At 38.1% G+C, this 20,126-nt stretch overlaps 1 protein-coding gene and 1 long non-coding RNA gene across 11 annotated transcripts in view; one reads left to right on the forward strand and one right to left on the reverse strand.

Moving 5' to 3' along the window:
* Nucleotides 1–17,757, forward strand: part of LOC144287778 (uncharacterized) — a 90,696-nt gene extending 72,939 nt beyond the window's left edge. For both annotated transcript variants that reach the window (XR_013355535.1, XR_013355534.1), the window contains one exon: nucleotides 15,065–17,757. This is a non-coding gene — a long non-coding RNA (uncharacterized LOC144287778). The remainder of the gene's footprint in view (nucleotides 1–15,064) is intronic.
* Nucleotides 1–20,126, reverse strand: part of CLYBL (citramalyl-CoA lyase) — a 301,132-nt gene that overhangs the window by 58,795 nt on the left and 222,211 nt on the right. For all 9 annotated transcript variants that reach the window (XR_013355530.1, XM_077855081.1, XM_077855080.1 and 6 more), the window contains exons 3-7: nucleotides 15,108–15,296; nucleotides 11,074–11,175; nucleotides 9,245–9,338; nucleotides 7,725–7,892; nucleotides 3,046–3,170 (exon numbers count right to left, since the gene is read on the reverse strand). Coding sequence is in view for 8 of the 9 variants with exons in the window: in XM_077855081.1 (XP_077711207.1) it covers nucleotides 3,046–3,170; nucleotides 7,725–7,892; nucleotides 9,245–9,338; nucleotides 11,074–11,175; nucleotides 15,108–15,296 (678 nt within the window). In the remaining variant the exon portion in view is untranslated. The remainder of the gene's footprint in view (nucleotides 1–3,045; nucleotides 3,171–7,724; nucleotides 7,893–9,244; nucleotides 9,339–11,073; nucleotides 11,176–15,107; nucleotides 15,297–20,126) is intronic.

Raw genomic sequence — 20,126 nt, forward strand, 5'->3', positions numbered from 1 at the left:
TCTTAATGTATTTTTCACCTGACATCAAACTTTATTTCCTAAGAACTTCCAATTAAAATGAAACAAATAATTCTGTGACACCAAAGATTGAGCTCCAATAATTTATCTACTTTATAATCTAAGTATTCCCACAAATTTTATTTGAAAGGAACAGAAGAAAGGTACAACTTTTATTATTGATAATAATTATTATTGTTGTATAATGATAATTATTATTATCACTATAGAAAATACAAAGGACCCAGCATTACCTGTGAACTTTAGCTATACCCCTGGTTTTAGGGCAGAATATAATTTAAGATGGGAGCAGAAGCAGAGAAAAGCAAAAATATGTAATTTTGCCTTCTTGGGTCATTCCTTTAAAAACATTACTTGAACGAAATTTTCATCTGAGGGGGGAAAAAGGTCTTTTGGAAATTTGTAACCATCTCACTAGGCCACAAACTATCAGTTTCCCATCACTGACAAATTCACCTGTGCTTTGGATAAAGTATCTGAGGGTGTATGTTTTCATCACGATTCACATTGGAAATAAAACAGATTAGATGTTTGTTGGAAGCAATACTTTCTACAATTGAACAACCTATTTATACTAAATCTTTACAAACAGAATGCCACATTATTTAAACCCCAAGACCCTTCAAGACCCAGAGTCACCTACCTGCAGACCCAATTTTTGTGACCAGCCAATTTATAGGCAAAGTGAAAGAAACATGTGAACTGGATAAAATAACCATATGTCCCCACTGGAAGCCCCATTACTTGACTCATTTAAACCTTGCTGGACAAAGCACCAGGAGAATTTGCTGTAGGAAACAAACCTACACCAATGGGGCAGGGAGGAAATGACCTAATAGTGAGTCTCCCTTCTGCTCTAATTTCTGTGGTTCTGTGTTAAGAAAAGCTGTCCTGCTACACTGTTATGAATGCTTATGCCCCAACAAGAGAGCATTTCTTATGGAAAAAAAAAAAGCCAGTTCAGAATTTAACATTTAAGTTGCCATCATCAAAAGGTAAAGACACTTTGGAACAATTTTGTTTGGGAACACTTTTAAGATACAAGGAAAAGTGTGGTTTTTTTTCGTTCACTCGAGAACATAAATGCCAACAAAAGAGTGTGTTTCCAATTTGAATTTTGTTCACTGGCTTCCCGAAATTTAGGGTAACCTTTTCCATGCTCCTGGCTGCTTATAATGCTAAGTGGCATCCTTTAAACTGTTATTCAATGTGAAACCCAGTGTAGATGGTTAATGGAGGCAGTGCTGGTCCAGAGTGGAACTCTGCTTGGTCTGCCATTTTGATGGCCCATATCCTGCCTCAGTTTATTTCAGTCAGAAGTATTTATCAGCTGACTATAAGGTACACACAGAGAGGTGGAGAACATTTAGTGAGTGTGTGCACAGGTGGGACAGGGGAGTGGATGGAATTATTTGCATATATAGAATGAAAAGGTACATGGTGGGATGCTTGGGGGGCTCAGTGGTTGATCATTTGCCTTTGGCTCAGGTCGTGATCCCGGGGTCCAGGGATCGAAACCCCGCATTGGGCTCCCTGCAGGGAGCTTGCTTCTCCCTCTGCCTATGTCTCTCATGAATAAATAAATAATTTTTTTTTTTTTTAAAGAAAAGGTACATGGCTCTTCTCTCTAGGCAAATATTTATGTGCATTCATGGAGGAGCTGGGTTTTGGAGTCAGGATACAGAAATGGACATTAAAATACAATGTCAATTTCAAAATATATTTCTATAAACTGCAGTGTTTTTCCAGTAGCCCACTCCTGATTTGAAATGAAGTAATGGTATTTATGCTGAAATTGGCGTAAGTCCAAATGGGATGTTTCCAATGTCACATATTTTGTCTTTTGATTTGAAGTGCAAGTTTGTGCAAAGATGAACCTCTGAGTGTGTGAGGATGAGCAAGGTCAAAGCTGAAGGCAGGTATTCGTAATGGGAGGGAGGGGGTGACCCACTTAATATTGCTACCCATGTTCCCAAGTCCTGGGATTTTTAGGTGTTTTTACTGCCAGTGAAAAGTGCAAGTGATACTTCTCACATTGATGTCACCAGTTCACCACTGAAGTCAGTTTTGTCTTTTTTTTTTTTTTTTTTGTAAGGGGCTGTTTAGCATTTACAACCTTGGTAATATTTCAGCATTCTTTCCCCCCCAAGTACTTTTGCATCACAGGTTTTAAAACTTCACTCCTTATGTAGGTAACAAGGCTGAGTTCAGATAGTACCTCTAGGATAGATTTATAAATGCAACTTTCTCCCCATTCTCTTACAAAGAGGCAAACGGTATTACTGCAAATAACCTTTAAGATAATTAACTGACAATGCTGCAACTAGCATAAAATCTTCCTTCAGGCGACACCTAATTTAAGTGTTACTGGCACAAAGTGGAGACAGATTGCGCATCACCACTGCAATATTTACATAGCAGAAACCCACAGAGCAGGAAACGCGAGGCTCAATGATGCACTAAATTAGGAACAACCATACTCCAGTGTTAATTTGCTCTCCATTCTATCCAAATCTCAGGTCCAGAAATTGGTACAAACACATACACAGCCTCCCACTCTTAAATGACTAAACCGGAGGAGCTTTTTGTACATTTTTGCCCTCAAATTAAAATAACTCGAAAATTTATATCCTCTCTCCACAAGAACCATTTGATCAAACTGCATTTATTTCATTACAACTTGCTCTTACTTTGATCTAAAATTATTTTCATGTGAATGCTGCATCAGAGTCTATAGAGTAAAACTACAGACTTCTATTTTCTCAAAGGCTGCCAATATAGTTTATAAAAAGAAGAAGCTATAGAGAGACTTGAGGGCCATGTAGTGAAATATTCAGAAACATGGAAGGGCAAATTTACCTGAAGCATATTTCTCCCTGATGAATGTTGTCCCCGCACGGCCCCCCCTCTGCCCCCGCCACAAGCCAATTAATTTTTGAAACAACTCAAAGGATCTATATTTTAGATCCCCCCCACCCACAGTATTTTAAACAGCAGATTCACCCGAGGCATTAACAAAACATTTACCTTTCCTAATTGTTGATGTTCTTTAAAGGCAGTGATCAGTTCCTCAGCCCACTTGATTTTTTCAGGGGAAGGAGAAAACTGTTCCTGCACGACGGCAATTTGGTTAGGGTGTATCACCTGCTTACCTACAAGAAGATTAATAACACCAGAAACACGAAACAACAAACAGATGTTCAAACAAAATGTCTCAACCACAAAAGGCTCCTAATGCCTCACAAACTGTATGTAAAATAACTAATTATTTTAGACTTTTTAAAAAGAAAGTAACTGCAATCTGGCATGCTTTTCCATAATACCACATAAGAAACACAGAAGAATGGAAGTAATTGTGTTTCTGATCCTACAGAAATGCCACCTTAGCGCAGATAATCTCTCATTTTTAGTTACAGGTGGGTTGACTAGACAGCTTGTTGACTAATCCTTTGGCTGGAACTTTAAAGGACAATATCTGCAAATTAGAGTGATTATTTTGAGTTAAGGTAAAAAAAAATTATATGTTAACTCTTTCAAATTTTATAAGTTGTCTTTTGCTTATTTTGTACCATTATCCCACCTACCATGATTTCTTTTAGAAGTGGTCTGTTGATTTTCATAAAGCTAACAGGAGCAGATGTTACAACTATATTAATATAAAATAGTGGCTTACAATAACACATTTAATTTTCTTTCTTTTAGACAAATATAGTGTGTGTCATTTCTAACCACTAACAGAAAATTGGATTTCAATGAAAAGATTTTACTCAGTACAGTGAAACAGAAGGCAGATTTGAACACAGTGGTCTCTAGGTTACTCCATTTCAAAATATTTAAATAAAAAAGTGCCTGAAAGTTTCTCTAACCAAAAACATAATCAGGTTTTCCCTTTTTTCTTGTAGAATGAAGATTAAATACTTCCCTCTTATACAGATATTTAAATACCCCAGAAGAAAAGCTTATCTCTGTGCTAATAGCTTTAGAAAAGCTTTCTGCTTCTTTTTGGAGTTTAAGGATCTTGAGGAAAAAACATTACACAAACATAAGACTCACAGGCTTCTACGAAATCATGCAGTCATTAAAAGAAACAATTTAACAATCAGGGAAGTGTAAAATCGAATCAGGTCATTAATAAAATACAACATAATTTAATGTTATAATAATGATGAGATTATATTTTATTACATGATAAAATTATGGACATATTTGGTTTTTTAAAAATGAATGTGCACTTAATGATAATTTGCTCTCCTAAATATATTTGACCATATATCAATGTGCTTTGCTTTTGAAATAGTTGTTTTAACATTTGGCCAGTACAAATTATACCTTTGATGTAAAAAAAAGTTTTTTAGTATTTCATGGAAAAAGAGTTAAGTGAATAAATATAGCAGTATCTTTTCTTACAGTAGCATAATTAGAACACCTTCAACCTTGCTATTTCATTCGCATATGTCAGCATACTAATAAAACATTAAAACCCTATACAAATAAAGATGCTTTAAATTATTTGAGGAATCATGCTTGCTTTGGCAGCAACATATATTAAAATTGAGGAATAATTTCAGGGAACAAATAGTATCAGTGATGACAAATGAGAGCTTTTCTCAATGGTAGGTATTGCAATTATACTAAGTCATCTAATAGCTGTTACAATATTATTAATAAAGGATGTCAGTTCTGGTAGTCATTTTGTACTAATTGTTAGTCCTGAATTTTATAATTTATGTACATAATTTACACAGATGTGTAAAAAGCCATATTTCACGGGAACTTCTTGGTACAGATACTATGACTTAAGGAGCAAAACAGAAACTATTTAGGAATACTGGGAAACCACTGATGGCCTGCAAGTACCCATATTTCAGTAGTGAGGCTAATTTTAGGATATGTGTTAAGTTTTAGAAATTTATGAACATCCATGTATGAAGTTATCTTTTGTCGATTCTTGTGCACCCCAACAATGGAACATCACACTTTAATGTCATGTGAGAGTGAGGCAAATATTTTATACAGAAGTGCTGTTATTGGCAAGTTACCGAGGGTACAAAATTGGAAGACATTAAAATTTATGACCATGAAATCCTTTTTACAGTACCACTTGATATATCGTGCTTTAAATCAATACCTGTCAAGTCTTTTAGGTGACTGTATGATGGTGTCATTTTTGTCTTCTACAAAAGACTGCAAAAAAGAAGAAAACCTACAGTGCTTCATATTTATCATCTTTCTTCTCAGCATGCAGGACTGCAATAACTGTGATGACCAAGTCAGCTGTTGAAGCTTTATTACAAGATTTAGTTTTGGTTTCTTTTTATAAAAATAATTCCTAATGTGAATAGCCACTTGTATGGCCAATGCATTGATTTCAAATCAATCCACATGGACTATGGCCCCGTGAAATAACGACTGCAGAAGAGAAACCATAACGCACTGTTTGATGCCTGGCTAACTTTAAAAAAAACTACAAAACTCGTTTAAAAATGTATCATTTTTAAAAGCAGAGAAAATCCTTATGGCATAGACTGTTGCTCATCAGTGTTGTGGGTAACATGATACTTTCATGAGATTCTAAAACTTTCAAACACCTGCTTCAGAGAGGGTGTGTATTTCTCCTTCCTTGCTTTTCTCTCTGCTTGTGCAAAGCCCAAGTTATGACAATTAAATGACAATTAGGACAAACAGATCACAAGTGGGTTTAAAATACTCAAAGCCCTTCTTATTTCAAAATACTACAAATAATCTGGTATCTTATTATTGGACTAATTACCTTTTTTACTGGTATGTAGAAATATAATTGGGACAACAAAGATCTTCCTTTTAAAAATTGCAAACTGGTTATGAAGTATAGCTCCCTAGTTTACTGACTTATTCACTTGAATATATAATGGGCACTATACCCTCTATGTCTCCCCATCCTCCCCCTGCTTCCATTTTTTGTGTGTGTGTGTGATTTAATACTCCCTGTTGTTGAGAAACAATAGTGCCAAGCGCATAAGCTCCTCATGCTGAGTTGGGCACAGTCTAGAAATCTAAATCTGATTTGAAGTAACGTGTCTTCTGCGACTGAATTAGGGACCAATTTAATTCAGCCCTGTTTCTTGGAGAAATTCTCAAACTCCTTTGTAAGTTCTGGAGCAAACATTTACCCCAGAGGTAGCTGAGGACACCCAGGTTATACTGAGCGATGGTGATACAGGCTAGCATCAATTCAGTGTTTTCAAAAATTTTTTTTAATTTTTATTGAATGAGTACCCATTTCACAGCAACATCTGGCTGCTTGGCAGCTAATGCCACACATTTTAGACCAATAACATCGAGGTCTATTAGATAGATTTCATGGAGTGTTTCTCTTAACTTTTCCATTTGGGCTATGTCCTAACTGGTCATTGGAAAGAGGCAGATGTAACAGGCCATGGGGACAATGGCAACCTTGAGGCCAGGATAGAGGGACTCTTTCTTTCTTAGTCACTGTTAAATGTAGGGAGGATTAATTTATTAATAGTTCAGATGACTGGAAAATATTTCTCTATACAAGATCACATTTATTTACTTATTTATTTATTAAACAGATTTGAGGGGAATCACATTTTATTTTAACTCTTCATATTAAAAACATAACAAATAACACAATTATTTAAGTCTAATATAACACTAAAATTGTTTCTCCAGTTGTTTGATTTTTTTTGGAGTTAAAGCATCATTCATTAAGATATGTTTAACATGTAAGGTCACTTTATGAACTCCCTAACTGGACACATTTCAAAAATATTTACAAAAGGGACAGCAAGGATGCTTGTCTCTTTTTCTCATTATTTGAGTTCATTTCTGATCATGATATTCTTAGAACTTGTAGCAGAAGAATAAATAAGCATAAAAGAATTTATGGCTTAGCCATGGTTGCGTGTGTGTGTGTGTGTGTGTGTGTGAGAGAGAGAGAGAGAGAGAGAAAGAGTGTGAGTGCACACAACTGCAGATATGTGTTTGTGTATAGAATCCCATTGTGGTTTTGGAAAAAAATGGATTTCTGTTTCAAAAACATAATTTTCGGTTGCTCCCTGGACTCCTGATGCTCAGTGATCGGACACATCAATCAACAGATATCTGCCAGCGCTCCAGGACTGGATTGTAGGGAACCCACTGACCTTAGTGCCAGCCAATGCCCGTAGGTGTCGCCAGGTGCATAGACACTTACTAGGAGGTGGGAGAGAAATACGGGGCTTGAAGTGGCAGGAGAATAAAAAGCTAGTTATGAGTAAAAAAAAAAAAAATCAAAGAAGATATCAACAAAGTTTCTTTCAGAAATGAGTGAATATTTTGAATGTTTAAGGAAATTTTTGTTCTACCCGTCAGCCCAAATTCTTACGGCTGTTCATTCAAAAAACACTTCTATAATAGCCTCATCCCTCCTCCAGGGTCAGCAAAAAACAAAATACTTAGGAGGACAGGACAGAAAAAAAATGGTAACTAATGTAAAGAGGAAACAAAATGAATGCTTCATTGTTCGACTTGCACAGACAAAGGAAAACATGACAATTTGTTCAGCAGGTTCTTGCCCTAGATGGCTTTTTCACATTTCAAATAGCAGAATAAGTATATGAGATATATGGCTACATTAGAAACTCTAATTTCTGGTTCTATTTCTACTTTTCTGGAATGTTTGCTAATTTAGATCCTGCTTTCTAAGGTATCATCAAAAATCATACCAGTAAATCCCATTGCAGCTCCTTCCCTTGACTGCCTGAGGAGCCCCTCTCCATCTCGAAAGTCGATGTACACCAGATCTATAGCCTGTAGACCAAAGGCTTTCGCTATGACAATAATCTTTTGTCGGGCGTACAGAATATCTTGGGTTTCTTTACTACTTGTTGCACCTGAAATGGGATGTAGACAGAAAAAAGAGACATGAACTCGGAAACCAAACCTAGCCATCTGTTGTAAAAACTTGGTTTGTAAAGACATCGTCCTGGGGATTGTTCCCCAGCAAAATGATGACTCTAATATAAATGAAGAGAGGGATATGTGGAGGCAGAGTTAAATCTCCTATGTGTCTCTTTATCTTGGAAGGCATCTTTCAGCGTCATTACTTGTGTGTGTTAAAAAAAGGATTCTCCTGCATCTCAGGAGATACAATCACAAATGACTTGATAGGTCACAAATTACTTCTGGTATATTTTTTTCCTTTTTGCCGTTGCTTGGAAAGTATCGGTCCAAAGACAGTACCACAAAAGGTGGCCAAGTGGCTGTGTGAGGAAATGGTTAACTTCTCTCACTGAGCACAGAAATTTGCGTGCTGGGGTTGCAATGCTCTGCCATAACTAAGGTTCTGAGCCAAATAGCGCAGCTTCAGCGTTTGGATGAAGAACTCAGGGAAACGGAAGGGCACTCATTTTGAAAGAGGCAGAAAGTGTCCACTGAACTGTCGGAAACACAAAGGTCTCTTAGAAAGACTGGTATTAAACTAAGTTCCTTTTCTTTCACCCTAAGGGCGGGTGTGTGTGGGGTGTCACTGTTTGCATTTGGACCGTGACACTCCGCTCAGGGAGAGCTCCAGTTTCTAGGCCACCGGGACTGTGGTTCTGCACATGCTTTGTGGCCTTGCTGTCTTTTCTAGGTGTGCCCAGAGTCACTATGTACACATGTACCCAGACCGGAGGCATAGTGCCCAAGGGATGGGGAAGATCAGTGGAAATGAGCATACTATCTCAATAAATATTTAATAAGGAGTTCTGAAATGTGTTTTAGGAGGAACTTAAGATCTATTTAAAATAATATTTGCATATTACATTTACTGTAGAAAATGATCTAAAGCAAATGTGAAATTATGTTAAATTTGTGTTACAAGCCTAGTTAACTCTCAGATGGATGTGAAAACAAAATATTTAAGCAACAGAGAGGCTATTCATATATTATACTCAAAATGAATAAAGTAGATGTCATATACTCCTGAACACATTTGAGGTTGCAACAGGCTTTTTATTACTTTATAAATGAACAGAAGTAGTAATATGGTGTTCTGGAAGCAGGACAGTTCTGAGGTGCCCTAAATTATCAGAAAGTACTGCCCATTCAGCTGAAAAACCATTGTCATGATTGGCAAATATATATTGTCATGTAAATGTCCTTTCATGAAGGGGCAAAGAAAAAGTACATACATACACATACATAGACACACAGAGATACATGCACACACGGAGACTGAAAAAGAGAGAAATGTGTTTGATACCTATGCTGGCTCGAAAGTCTTCTCCTCCAAAAACGACTGCATCTAGAAAAAGACCTACTTGAGGTCCACTCTTTAGTGCTTCTTCACACACGGCCTGTAAAAGAACAGGACAGAACCAAATCTCATAGAAATGCACAATATAGAGAGAAGCAGCATGGTGTATTTTCAGTAACAGAAAATTCCAACTCTGAACACAGTTTGGCTGAAAGCAAACCGGCAGTCCTAAAAATGCAGCCCTAAATTTACCCCTTTTGAAAGGCATTTAATATTGTCCAAAATAATTATGCTGTATAGATTTGCTTTGCTTAGTGGATTATATTTAGTTCCAAATATATATGAATACAGTTATAATGTTTGAATCACAGTTCATCTAATTTCTAAAAAAACTTTGAATTCACTTTGATTGTTCTGTAAATTGATTCTCTTTTCCTGAAATTTGTTTTGTTTTAAGAGACTCTCAAACAATAAACATAAAACCACAGGAGAGAAGGAAAGAATTTTTAAATCAAATTAATTGGATTATTTGTGTTAGGATCAGGATTTCTTAGTAAATGGTCTCAGGATTAAAGACATACAGTACAAAAATCTACAACTCCAGAGGGGAAAATAAAAATGCAACAAGTCATCCAAGATGTATTAATTAGCAACTTCCATATTTCTATGTGAAAATAAAGATTAATAACATTTGTCATAGATGTAACAATCTACTGAGATGGAGATTCAGCATGCTAATGTATGTGGGTAGGGAAGATCTGAAAATTGGGAGTGGACACTGTTGATTAATTTCAGGGGTTGAAAGTGCTTCTAGGTACAATATGAAATAAAACGGGGCGGTGGAGTTTAGAATTCAATCATCGTATGAATCTAGTCATATCTAAGGGACATGCTTTATTTATATCTCAGAATTGTGGGGCAGCCTAGAAGAATTTATGATCAGTTGTGTAAATGCGCTCATCATGAGGCTTGAAGCAGCTTCCCAAACATGTGCCCTCTGCCCCTCCTGCATGGTCCAGTAGGTCTCAAAGTTTCCTCTCAGAGCATTTACTCCCATATTATCTCTCTAGGGAAGTGTTCAACTATCTCTTTTCTTTGGTTTTAGGGATTTCTTCCCTTTTGCCCTCTGAGATGGGGTGCAACATTGATGTTCATGAGTCAGGTGAAATGTGAGGCATATTTTGGAAAACAGTTTAAATGATCAGTGATAAAGGGGGGAAAAAAACAAGCTAGCCATGATATCATTAAGGCAAATTATTTAATGCAACCATACAATGCTGGAAAACACTTGGCTCAGCTGATCTTCCTGAATGCATATCAGGAAATATTTTATGTTCTAATGTGACAAACTGAATTAATATACTGCAAATTATTGATGTATACTAACTGACAAACAGCAGTCTTATATGCTAGACGTTATGGATACTATTACTACAAAGAGGCCAGAAAATTTCCCACTAAAAGGCAATTGTTACAAAAGAACAATCGAAAGTTAATTCATAAGGACAACAAAATAGATTTTCATGTACAATTCATTAATAAATATAATTCAAAGCGTGTGTTTACATAGGATTATTTAAAGTGAGAATATATAAATATTTCACTTAAATATTTAGGATTGGGAAGTCTTTTCTTGCTATTTAGCTAGTTTCTTTGTTTTCTAAGATGCTCACAGCCTGGTTTTAGATTATTATAGATAACAAATGGTGTTCAAGGTTTACTTTGCCTATAAATCTTTCTAGAAAAATATTTTAAGTAGATGTCAAAATTGAGAACAAAAGTTCTCTTTAGGTAATAAATAAAGCTAACTTATTAGTTACATTATGTTCTCTTACCTTAAAATTGAGCAAACCCATTGCAGTTTCCACAAAAGGGATTAAATTCATAGGTTGTTCAAGTTTTCGGCCTTTTAAGTAGAATGAAAATTTGTCTGAAAACTAAAATCAGAAGTGTCATTGGTAATTAGTAGGGGGAAAAATGTACAATCACTGAAATGTAGACACGGTAGTATTTGAGTCTTTGGCCTAAGGAAGTAATATCCCAGTCTATTTCATACATGAAAAAGAATTAAAACAAAACAAAACAAAACAAAACCAGGAGGAAAGACCAAGATAAAAAGGTAACAAAGTTTCCACCAAACTAAATAGTAAATAGTAAATTTAGTGCATTATAATGCTTGTTTTTTTTTTTTTTTTTTCCCCTAAAGGAACAGTTTGAGGCCTAGGAGTTAGAAGTGGAAAGAGAGATTCTGGAGTCAAAATGCTTTCCTTGAAAACATATTTACTTAAGACCTCTAGCCTTCACTTAGCTAAATGCAAATGATAGGCCCCCAAAACAGCGAAGTCTTGTTCTACCTGCCATTCTGTTTTTGTTTTGGACCAGGCACTGACATGAGTGTAACTGTTCAGCAGCCTTCTACGTGGAACCCATATTATTCATTATAGCACCATTATCCTTTGTTCTGAAGGTTTTTCTTCATAATTTTTTAGCTTACCTAGGAAGACCTTAAAAAGGAAGTTTAATTCTTTGAAGACCAAAGCTCGCCAATTTTTTCCATGAGACCAGTTCACAGCTAGCTCTGTGCTGCCAGTGGGGTAGCCCAAATTCCAAAATCTATCATCTGGAAACATACAAAAGCTCTTGCACAGATCTCCACCACCACCACCACCCCCCCTTTCAAAAGGAAAAAAAAAAAAAAAAACACAACCCACCACACTCTAAATTGTAAATCTATTATGTCTATCTAGATCTAATAAGATGTGGGGAGATAAAAAAGAAACAACACAGGTATGATAAAGATATTTTTGTAAATAAAGATGAAAACATATATATCCATTTTAAATTTAAGGAATATTCAGCCATTAATGGATATCAAAGGAAAAGGGAATTTTAATCATCTCTCCATTCAGTCTCAGTTGGGTAAATCATATCTAAGAGATTTGCATAAATATAAACCATCAAAGACTTTTCATCTTCAAAGGGGGTTTCAAGACCCTATAAGCTTTGTACTGTAATCATCGCAGGTCACCACCCTGCAGGAATAGGGCTGCTATGGCAACATAAAAAAACTAATGCTTAAGGCTTAGCATAATATTCTGACTAATAGAAAGGAAACTCATTTTAAAAGCTGGCAGCCTATTTACCAGAAGCAGGATTAGAGGTGTTATTTCCCCTTTTAGCTGCCCCCTCCTTGCTTATGCAGCACCCCCCCCCCCAAATCTAATCACTGGGATCTTTAAAAAGCTTTTGAGCAATTTGCAGTAACTTTACAATTAGGCTAAAATAAATCACAGCTTTCAGTAATGAAGAATTATTCCCATGTTGCCCCTCCCTGCCTCAGACACCACCATCATCACCTCCTTAGTAACTTTTCAAGGGAAGGAATAACTCAAGCAAAACAGCAAGAAAGAAGAGAAGGCTACGATGTAAGGAGACAAAGTGTATAATATTCCATGAAAATAAAAATAAAACCTAACTTATGTCACATTTAAGTTAGAAAATGGGGAGTGAAATATTAGGGGTTTTGGTGTTATGGATGCACCGGTGGAACTTTTTTCTCATTAAAACAACAACAACAGCAATGTGCCACAGTACTTGCCCCATTCTTTGTGATAAAGGTTGTACCTACAACAAAATCATGAAGTTTAAAACTAGTTAAATACTTTACACTCTATTTCCTGTTCTTAGAAAAAATCTCTAACCACCTTTTGTTTTTAAGCCAACAGGGGCATTTAAAAATGAAATATTCTGGCCCATTCTCCTTCTCCTCCTCCCCTTCTTTCTTAAAAAATTGCATTAAATACTGACACAAAAGGTAACTAGTGGAGAAGTTTCAATTAATTTTTTCAAAAGGAGACGATTAAATGTTTCCGGCCTGGTAAAGTGTTCATTTCAGTGAGGTGGTGGGGCTGGGGAGGGGGGTGAAGGAAAAGAAGGGGAAAAAATCACAAAGAGATTGGGGAGGAGATGAAGTAGCAGGGCTCAGCAATTCTTTCAATTCCAGTGCACACCCAATAGTGTGTTGGAAGAATGCACACTGTTCGGGATTTGTGGGAGAATTGTCCCACGACAAAGGAGGCAGAGTCACGCTTGTTATAGTCCAATAAGCCATGCCAGTCAAACAAGAACCCACACTAGCGACAAAAGGCCAGCAAGAGATTCTCACACAAAAGAAAACAAGGAAGCCCATCTTTCAGTTGTGCATCAGGGCTCTGGGTTTTATGCTTCACATAAATACAAACGGAGAGGAAAAAATAAACAGCCCAAAAGACTTCTGTTAACTAGAAATCCTATTTCTATCCAAGGATTTAAAACAGCGAACAGAAGCTGTAGCTGAAGGCTGGGTTGGGTCCTCCCCTCTTAAATGAAGGGTAATAACGGTGATAAACAGGCATTAACATGAAACCAAGAGGGAACAGTGGCTTCAGATTCCATTTCAATCAATTTAAGACACATTCAAATGGGGTAGAGGCCTCAGGGATTGTAACCTACTGTAACGGGTATCTCCTAGCTTCTGAGGGGTGACCCTGGAGAGGAACTCCAGTTTAGAAAGTAAATATGGGTCCTTGAACATGGGGTCTTCAAGAAGACCCCAACATGGAGCTGTCCAGCAGAAAAATAGTGGCAGCTATAGATGTAATTTGAAATTTTTTAGTAGCTACATTAACAGAGTAAAATGAAACAGGGGAGTTTAATTTTAATAATGTTTGTTCAACCCAGTATATCTGAAATATTACCACTTTCAACATGTGATCAATATAAAAATTACCGAGATAATTTACATTCTTTTTTGGGGAGGGGGCTACTAAGGCTTCAAAATCCCATGTGTATTTCACACTTATGGCACATCTCAATTTGGACTTGCCACATTTCAAGTACTCAGTGGCCACATGGGGCAGGCGGCCACTGTGCTGGAAAGTACAGGTTCAATGCATCTACATGCATGAAAAAGGTGAGTAGTTTGCTCCAGTATTACAACTGTTCCGTGTATGGCTACATTTGCAGCCACAGCCTCAGGGATAATCCCAGATCTAGCGTCAAAAGCACCGTCTGCATACCCACGGACATGTCCCAGGCTTTGTGCTTGGAGTGGCACAACTGGCAGGTATTTTATTTGGCAGAGATCTGCAAAATCATAGCAACCTCTAAATAAAATCTAGCCTCCCCCTACTTTAACAGTGAAAACAATCATAGTATAATTAGGCCTATTTCAAAGTTTTCTTAAGTAATTTGAAATGCCAGGTTTTTATTGGCCAAAAAGTCTGTCATGAAACACACACACACCTGTCAGCAATTTAAAAAGGACAGACTAGAGAGCTGGTCAGGAAATAATATCTGTGCTAATTAAAACCACTAGTTAAAAGCTTCCTGTTACTTCCTCTAGTTGCCCTCAGGAGTGACCTTTCCCTCTCCTCTAGGTTCATTTTTTCCTTCGTGGCTAATGTGCTTTCGCTGTCTATGAAGACTGCAAATGAACCTGGCTAAGAGCCATTTACTTCACTGCTCTTTCAGGTGGAGGTTAGGGCCTGGCAGGCTGTGAGAAGTGATCCAGTTCTCAGGCCAGCCTGTTTCCAGGGATTGCTATGTGAGGCTGCTGAGGAGGCGGTTCTGGCCAAACTGCAAGTCTTGAGTAGGGAGCAGAAGCATCATCCCAAGAGCAGAGTTGTTCCTTTGAACACTCTGGGTAAGGCCAGGCTCTCCTTGTGTGAAGGGAACAGTCTCTGGGGCTCCCCTCCCCTTTCCCTCAGTTCCCTTTCTCTCTGCTCCGTGTACACATTTTCAAAATATGTGACCCCCACATCCTTCCCTTCTGTTACTCTTTCATAGCTGCTCCTGAGACTTTAATTAAAGCAGGACATCAGCTACTCACCCACTGGATTTCTTCAGGACCTTCCACCTTGGGCAGCATCAAGCTAGATGGAAGAACCCGGGACTGCAGAAGGGTCTCCAGGTCCTCTTCGGCTAGACCACTGGATACCGAGTTGACTCTCACACACGTTTCAGTTGGGCCCAGGTCAAAGTCTTCAAGAGTTTCTACTATCCTCAGCCTAGCGTCATTCTGTCAGTGACAATAAAATGTATCTCCTAAGGTTATTTATCATTGAGGGGATATGTTATGTGGATTCAGATTCTGAGCACCAAGACTATATCTACACATTTCCTGTCCAGCAGATAGATGGTATTTGAAATAAGTTGTCCAATCTGATAGACAAGTGATTGATTTCCAGATTTCATTCAAGATAACAGAGATGACAGCAACCATAATGCATACTGGTGCATTTCCAAATAGTTCTGTGCTCTCACCCATTAGCACTGTTTTTCAACTACAAAGGTAAAATAACTGATAGGTAACATTACTTACTTATTTTTTTAAATGATTTTATTTATTTATTCATGAGAGACACACAGAGAGAGGCAGAGACATAGGCAGAGGGAGAAGCAGGCTCCCTGCAGGGGGAGCTTGATGCGGGGCTCAATCCAGGACTGTGGGATCACGATCTGAGCCAAAGGCAGATGGCTCAACCACTGAGCCACCCAGGTGCCCTAGGTAACGTTTATTGAGCATTTATTAAGCTCTAAGCATGGTTCTAAGTCCTCTACCTGCATTTTCTCATTTCATAAACATAAGGAACTACATAACATGTGGATAATGGTAGTCTCGTCTGTCAGCATATTCACATTAGGGAAAAAATAAGGATTTGTTTTTCTCTTTCCATATGTGTCATGTTTTTTAGTCACTTAAAATATTTTTGCTACTGAGTTGAATTTTGACATTCAATTAAGCCGCTCACAGGAAAATGACACTCCATAGTACAAAAAAACTCCAATTTATTCAGATGGAAGGTAATAATAACACCACCAAGAAATCTCTTCATGAAGTGGAGGACAAATACATTTTTTCCCCTTGGATTTGACAGTCTGTGCTCCATAGTTAAGAAAAGCTGAAAGGTTGAAAGCCTGCTTCAGTATATGAACTATCCCTAGAAAAATTGTATGAAACCAAACATGTTATTTATTGGCTCTGAGTTGGGGTGTTGAAGGTGGGGTAGGGGGTGGGAAGAGAAAGGACACTGAGGAGCTGGGGGTTGGAGTCAAGAGAAAGAAAGCACTTGCGGTCATTACTTCCTGCCAATTTCAGTTTCAAAAACAAATTCCTTCAACTTGCCAAAAGCCCTCAACAAATTCTCATTGTCAGAATGAACACTTATCAAAAGTAGTTTCATTTGGGAAGGGTTTTTATGATACTAATAAAACTTTAAAGCTTCTTACTGCTGACGAATGTGGTTTAAAAAAAAAAGCCTGAACAATATACAGCCATTTGAACAACAATACTTATCTGGGAAATAGCAAGCCAAAGTGGAGACAAAAAGAGAATTATTAGAGCCGATATTGGGTCTAAGTCTAATCAACAAGACAAGCCAGGACAGTAGATTTAAAGCAGACGGATGTAGGTCTACGACCGAGTGGAAACGGGGAAGGCTTCCAAATGTGGTCTGAGTTAAACAGTGTGAGGAAACAGTGGCTTAGAGTTGTCAGGTCAGATGGAAACAGAATACGTAGACCAGTTTAAGACAGCCCTGTGGAGCCCTGATTTACAGAACTCTGACTGCAGATAATTAGGCCAAGCTTAGACAAAAGCAAGAAAGAGCGCACACTAGCTTCTAAAGTGAAGGGCGATGTGGCCAGCAGTGGCTTGATTCCACATCATGCCGTTGGCTATTCCACAGCTATAAAACTCATCTGCTTGCTCTACCATGCCTTCTTGTTACATTCACTAAAGAGGAAAATCCTGAAGGTGAAGGGTGGAAGTGAGCTCAGTATCATGGTTCCAAGAACATCTAGAACTGTGGAGAGAATGCCTTCAGCTCTGGCAGTGCAGGTATTTAGATCCATGGCCTCCGAGAACCTAAAATGTGTTATGCTCTGTGTAGCCTGCACAAGCTACAAACTCAGGATTGCTCCAACTTGTAAATATTTCAGTTTCCAGGATTTCTTTTGATAGCAGGTTGGGCTTGTCAAAGGGTCTCCTGGGACAAAGTAAATAGAAAATGGAAGGGAACTAAACTAGATCATTTAGCCTGAAATGCATTTTAAAACTTGGGTTACTCGAATCATCATATACGCTCTACTTTAATCATCCCGTGTGCTCGAGGTATAGGATCCCTGGCAAAGTCAACTTCCTAAATTGTTCATGTCGGTGTCAAACAAAATCTGACCTCTAAGCTGTTTTGTTATTTCATTTGGATTAGAAAGGGACTGTTTGTTCAAAGCTCATGTTCTAAACCTGTTTGTGATTTTTATCTAAAGTCAGATTGCCATGGTTTCAGCACATTCCGGTTTACTTAGTAAAATTCAACCTTTGTGAAATTGGCTGCAAATGAAGTACCTAATTCCAATTTTAGGCATAATCTGATTAGTACTTTTCGTGTTATAATAATGAATAGTGAATACTCAGCATTTTGTTAGGCTTTTTTTTTTCTCAGAATTAAAACAAGCTCTTTCCACTTCATCATTCTGTACCTTTCCAAAAAAAGATGATGGCTTTGGAGGTATATTGCCACACAACACCCTTATTAACAGGCTGCTGCTTGTTGCAATTTACATAAACTAAGTGTGCATCCCTCTGCTATGTATCCCAAAATATCCAACAACTTCACTGAATTTACACCAACCAACAAGTATGTTGATTTTTTTTTCTTTTTAGTGCTTTAATGGTGAAATATGTTACTGTGCTAGCAAACACACCCATGCCATCTGTTGGGTGAGAGGAAGGCAGTTTCTAAGAACAATTAGGTTTAGTTCTGGGTGCTCAGCTAGAGAGAGCCACAGTCCACCCAGTTGTGAAATGAAAGAAATTCTGTTCATTCTGATCTCTCCCTCCTTCCCTCTCTCCCTCCCTGTCCCTTCTTCCTCTCTCCCTGATACCAATCTCTCTCTCTCACAGCTCTCTCCTTTGCATCACCATACTCCCTTCTCTCTCTTCCTCCCTCTCTCTCTCTCTCTCTCTCCCTCTCTCTCTCTCTCTGGCTCCTGTTTGGCCCTGACTATCCTTCCAATTTTTATCTCATTCGGGGGATCCATAAGACACAGCTTGGCAGACAACTCCTTCTCTGAAGGGCTATATATGATCTGCTGAGATTATTGGGAGGTAATGTTTCCTGGCAAAAGAAGGAAGAGGAAATCAAAGCAAAAAGAGGCCACTCAAAAAAAGACCTTTCTTGGGGGGCGGGGAGGGGGAGGAGTGTCTTATATTCTGATGGCAAGACAGGTTGTTCAAAGTGAAGTTTAGAAGGAACTGCATTCTAAATGTGTTAACACTACAGAACGGCCTTGGTAAGCATTTCTTAATCTATGATGAATTTGTCCCTCTAAAATCTGTCAACCTGGAAAAAACAGAATAATGGCATTAAGGCCTTTCTCAACAGTTCCATTAGATCTTTGCAGAGACTAATTACTGAAGTATGTTCTATAGCATGTCTGATTCCAGAGGCGAACTTTGCAGAAGTCACAAAGAAAGTTGGCACGGATCAGACTCTTCACCCGCCCTGTTCTAAATGAAAAGTGGTGTCACCAAACTTCCCACATTCAATCGATATTTCGTGCCACGGACTGCTCAGTGCAGTGGACCAGTGGCTAATAAACTTGTCCTTCTACATAAGCCACCGTATTATGTGACTCTGTCTGGGCCAGGAACCAAGGCGTGCTATGATTTCAGAGACCTGGTTCTTATCACCTGGGGAAGAGACATGCTCCGGTGACGTAACAGAGCGGATAAATCAACCGTCGCCAAGACCTGCAGACTCCAAAATTAAAGGAGAAAATATGCGTGCAGTTGGTTCAATTGGCACCCATTAAAGCTAATAACTAATCATCCTCGCAAGTTTCTAGCTCAGAATGATCAAATCTGCAAAGAAAACAACATCCGTCCACTTTTACACTCCAGTGGAAGAGGTGGTCCCTCGCGGCAGGGCGGCACAGTCTCGCCATCTGGAGAATAAATCGAGTGTGAAGTACAGTATAGTTTGGGACCAAGCTCCGTGGCGGCAGCTCAGCAGTCAGTTCATTAGTTCCCAACTTCCAGGGATTAGAGCGGCATCAATTCTACTGTCGGATAGGAAGAGACAGACAGGATACAAGATTCAAGGAGGATTGTGACAACCAGGAGGAGCCCCTTGGGTTTATTTATAAAACTACAAAGTATAAACATACCCAAATAAGTGCCTTAAATAATAGCATTATCACAGTTTCATAACATCTGAATTAACACCTTTCCCTTCTTCCACCCCCCACTCAAACCTTGTATGTTAATGTATAGTCCTTTTCAGGGGAAACCACAAGCTCGCCCTTGATGCAACAGGAGCAGTGAGAAAGCCGAGCGGCCGAACCCAGATTTGGTAATTAAGAAATATGAAAGACTTTCTAGACTCCAGGGAGATGCATAATCTTGGTGATTTTTTTAAAATGTGCAATTAATATTTCATCATGCCAAAAGGCAAATTGCCATGCTACATCCTCAAAAACACTAGTGAATTCTATCTTTTCTGAATTTGCCCATCTGATTTCCATTTTATCTAATTTGTAAAATGATGTCACACAGGCATGGGGGTGCAACAAACTTTGGGCAGATGGCCTTGCTATCAGTATCCATGTGAAATTTTTTAAACTTTGAGGTTGTTTGGTTTAAAATACAAAACTTGGAGTGGACTTTTCCATTGGAGGAGCTCGTTTTCCATGTAACTTCTTTTATATATTTATGTTTTTAAAAAAGAAGTGCTTGTGACATAAGATAGGTCATCACTTGTAAACTATGTTACCGTATTTTTCTCATAAAAATGTATATAAATCCCAGAGACTGTTGTAGTGACTCCATTGGACAAAGGCTAATAAA

This window comes from Canis aureus, chromosome 17 (genome assembly GCF_053574225.1).
Source record: "Canis aureus isolate CA01 chromosome 17, VMU_Caureus_v.1.0, whole genome shotgun sequence".
NCBI lineage: Eukaryota > Metazoa > Chordata > Mammalia > Carnivora > Canidae > Canis > Canis aureus.